The sequence below is a fragment of the Prunus dulcis genome, chromosome 6, assembly GCF_902201215.1.
Source record: "Prunus dulcis chromosome 6, ALMONDv2, whole genome shotgun sequence".
Taxonomy (NCBI): domain Eukaryota; kingdom Viridiplantae; phylum Streptophyta; class Magnoliopsida; order Rosales; family Rosaceae; genus Prunus; species Prunus dulcis.
Genome location: NC_047655.1, coordinates 21,955,913 through 21,959,576, shown reverse-complemented (window position 1 = coordinate 21,959,576; position 3,664 = coordinate 21,955,913). Strand labels below are relative to the sequence as shown.

At 40.2% G+C, this 3,664-nt stretch overlaps 1 protein-coding gene across 1 annotated transcript; it reads right to left on the bottom strand.

The window, feature by feature from the left end:
- Positions 1-912: 912 nt before the first annotated feature.
- On the bottom strand, positions 913-3,664 carry LOC117630782 (probable receptor-like protein kinase At2g23200). The gene has a single exon (XM_034363559.1). It carries the CDS (start codon positions 3,509-3,511, stop codon positions 1,094-1,096), a length of 2,418 nt encoding a protein of 805 aa, XP_034219450.1. The 5' UTR covers positions 3,512-3,664; the 3' UTR covers positions 913-1,093.

The following is a 3,664-nucleotide window of genomic DNA, read 5'->3' as shown; positions in this document are numbered from 1 at the left end:
TATTTGTTATTGCCTTAATTTTTTCAAATAATTCGTATACCGACTTGTTGCTGCAAACTCTAGAGCAACTTTCTAGCTTTCTGCTAGCAAAATCAGACGCCAATTAGCTAATTGTGACTCTGAATTATCTGCTCTGCTGCAATTCGTAGTTGAAAAAGAATATAAAATCCCACGCCGGAAATTTGAAGCCTTACTTTAACAGTATGTTTATGTTATATTTTGGTCCTCCTGATGATCTCATGCTCAAATTGTATCGTGATATTAGAGCATGCACTTCATTCGTTGGTTCAATTTGATCACATGCGCTCTAGAATTTAATTGATTCACATATTTACCACAATCTGGCGGCTTACAAAGGATCGTGTTAGAAACTATAGAAGTTAAAATTCCAGTAGAAATTTGAAGCTTTTCATTGCAGTGCATAATATATTGGGTCTTTCGATCGTTACCGATTAATTTTGAGTTGAACGCTTTTAAGTCTAAAAAACAGCCAACTTTTTAAAGTAGCATAGCCAAGAGTGTCAAAAAGCATATAAATTGTATGATACAAGTAAAAATTTCAAAAGGCAGATTTATTTTCTTAGATTGAAACCTCAACCGTTGGAAGAATTCTTTTCCTGACAAATATGCTTTTGTTCCCTAACCCATATGTGATCTGAGATTCTAAGAGATATTTTAGTTCCAGATTATTTTAACATGTTCAGTATCAGTATCAATCACGAGTTTTGAGTCCCCTTCAATTTGAATGTTTTTCTGCGTTTGATCCTACAGCCCAAGCTAGCCAATTTTGCAAGGCTTGGGTCAGAGGCCACGCCGTTAAACGTCGACGCAAGCACAAGGAGAAAAATTTCCATGTCTCGGCGGCACTGCCCCTTCTCTCTATTTCTCCTCACGTAACAAGAGTCAAGTGGGTTCAATCAAAGATGAGAAACAACACTACTATGTTGAATCTTAAAGATGAGATGTCAGAGCTAATAGTACAATAATCAAAGACAATACCAAAATCAACACAGCCACACCAAAGTTAGCTTTACTGGCAAGAAACTAAAAACAAGGGTAATATTAATACTTCATAGAACACACAAGCTTATCCTTATCTGGCATCGCCAAACTTCAACTGGGAGAAAACTTGGCTTGGTGTTGTGTCCACCGATCCGTCCGCGGAGACAGCTGTATCGTCTGCGTTAACTGTGGAACTAAGTGAAGGAAGACGCTCAACATATATGAATGCTGATGAAGCATTGGCTGTGCTGTCCTCAGAACTAAGTTCTCTAGGATTTAGTGCTAGATGGAGCCTTAATGCATATTCCAAGTCAGACAGCACATTACCCATTGTAGGCCGGTCATTAACTTCTTTTCGGAGACATTTCTCAGCCGTGTCACTAAATACTCGCAGCGAGTTAGCATCAATCTGACCCTCAAGTGAAGAGTCTACAACCTGTTCAAGCAACCCTTTCGTCTTGCAATGTAGAACCCATTCAGCTAAGTTCATTTCATCTCTTGGGAGATTTCCATCAATAGGAGGTCTTCCACATAACACCTCAAGAAGAACTACCCCGAACGAGTACACATCAGATTTTTCAGACAACTGTTCGGACATCATGTAGTCCGGATCAAGGTAACCAAGGGTGCCTTTCACTTTGGTGACGACATGAGTTTCATCAACAGAACCATGTTTTGAAAGGCCAAAGTCAGCAACTTTAGCAACATTATATTCATCAAGCAATATGTTGTTGGACTTAACATCACGGTGAATGATGCCCCCAGCTGCAACTGTGTGGAGGTAATCCAGACCCCTTGCTGCACCAAGGCAAATTTCAAGTCTCTGCTTCCAAGGCAAACGTGGCAAGTCCGAACCATATAAGTGATCTGTCAAGGTCCCATTTTCCATGAACTCATAGACAATTATCATCTCAGACTTTTGATCACAGTACCCAATTAAGGAAACAAGATGGCGATGGTGAATCTTGGACAAAATCTTGATCTCTGTATGGAATTCTTGAAGGCCTTGGCCTGAACCTTTCTTAGCTCTCTTGACAGCTACTTTTCTTCCATCGAGGAGAGTTCCTCTGTAAACATTCCCAAAGCCACCTTCACCAAGCAGCTTCTCATCGTCAAAGTTGTTTGTTGCACGCTGAACTTCAGCAAATGATATCTTCACCCCACGAATCGCAGTCAACCTTCTTATGTGTTTCAAACCAAACAAGATTCCGAAAGCCAAAATGCAGATGGAAGACAGGCTTCCAACAACCGAACCAACCACAAGACCCACATTTTTCTTCACAGACTCTTTCACATCAGAAACTGAAACTGACCCCTCCATTATCTCCATCATTTCCAGACCATTCAGAAAGGCAGTTTTGTTTGTAGAGTTTAGCCGAGCACCTACGCTGATGCTAATGAGTTGAGACTCATTAGAACGCACCACAAAATCATAGTAGAAAGGAGTACCCGACTGTGTATCGAATGAGGACTGACTTCCACCAACCTTCTTACTGAAGTTGCCATTTGAGTACAAATCAAATACTATATTACCAGGTTGACCAATAATGTCACAGAAGTGAACCCGGACAAGGTGCCTAGCGTTTCTTCTCGCCGCAATAAAAGACCAGGTTATGTTGAAGGAATTGAATGGCCTGCTTGGAGTAATATTCATCTCTTTGGCAGTTCGGTAAACAGAATCCGGGGCAATAAAATCATTAGCAGCAATGAAATGAGTGGCTGGATCATTAAGCTCTCCATTGTAATAACTAGGCTTATTTGGGTAGCGGATTTCCTTGGCAGAGTTTGGATCAGACAGATACCTATCATCTTGTTCCCAGTTTCTCCATATTGTGTCATTATCTGGTGTGATTTTCTGGCCTCCAACATTCACCCTGTAAATTGTATGCAGAACTAAAGGAAGACTACTGTTGTAATTCTCAGGACTGAAACTTGCAGGAGCAAGGAAGACTTCAATGGCATTTACAAATGCAAAAGATGATGCTTGAGGAACAAAATATATTTTAAATGTGCCAGGATCAATCCCAAGGAAGAACTCCTTTATCAAAGGAGAGTTGCTACTATTCTTAGCAGTGAAATTGCTTAACAGTTTGAACCCAGAATTTGAAACATTAGGAAAAGCCAGAACATCAAAAAGAGATGTGGAGAGATTAACTGAGGAGGAGAAAGCCAAGAAATGCAGGCGTACAAAATAAGTACCGTTTTCACTAATCTCGAACTTATAGTAGGATTGCTGGCTGAAAATTCTTGCTGTTTGGTAGAGAGTTGATATATTATCTGGAAGCTGGTTGCTGGCTTTGACAGCCTTGCTTTTCTGTGAGGAGGAGTAATCATCTGCAATGAACGTCCTGCCAGTAAAGTTTATAGCAGCATCTGATCCACAATTGATGAAATTCTCATCTGGGAGCTCATAAGCTAGAGACAGAGAGTGAATGGATGATAAGTGGAGGAGAAGAGCAAGCAGAGAAAACATGGGGACAAGGGTTCTACAGGTATGAAGATTTTCCATGACAGATAATGGAGTCACTGGATTTTACTAATTCTTAGCAGAAGCAATATGCTCATCTGGGAATGGAATTTGGAGCTGAATGATTATGGAAATTATGCAAGACAAAGACTTGGAATAGGATAAGTTGCGGACTTTTAAAGTTGATAAATGTTT

What these genes read in the sequence shown, in the direction of transcription:
- LOC117630782 (XM_034363559.1), bottom strand. Translation starts at nt 3,511, where the DNA reads ATGGAAAATCTTCATACCTGTAGAACCCTTGTCCCCATGTTTTCTCTG.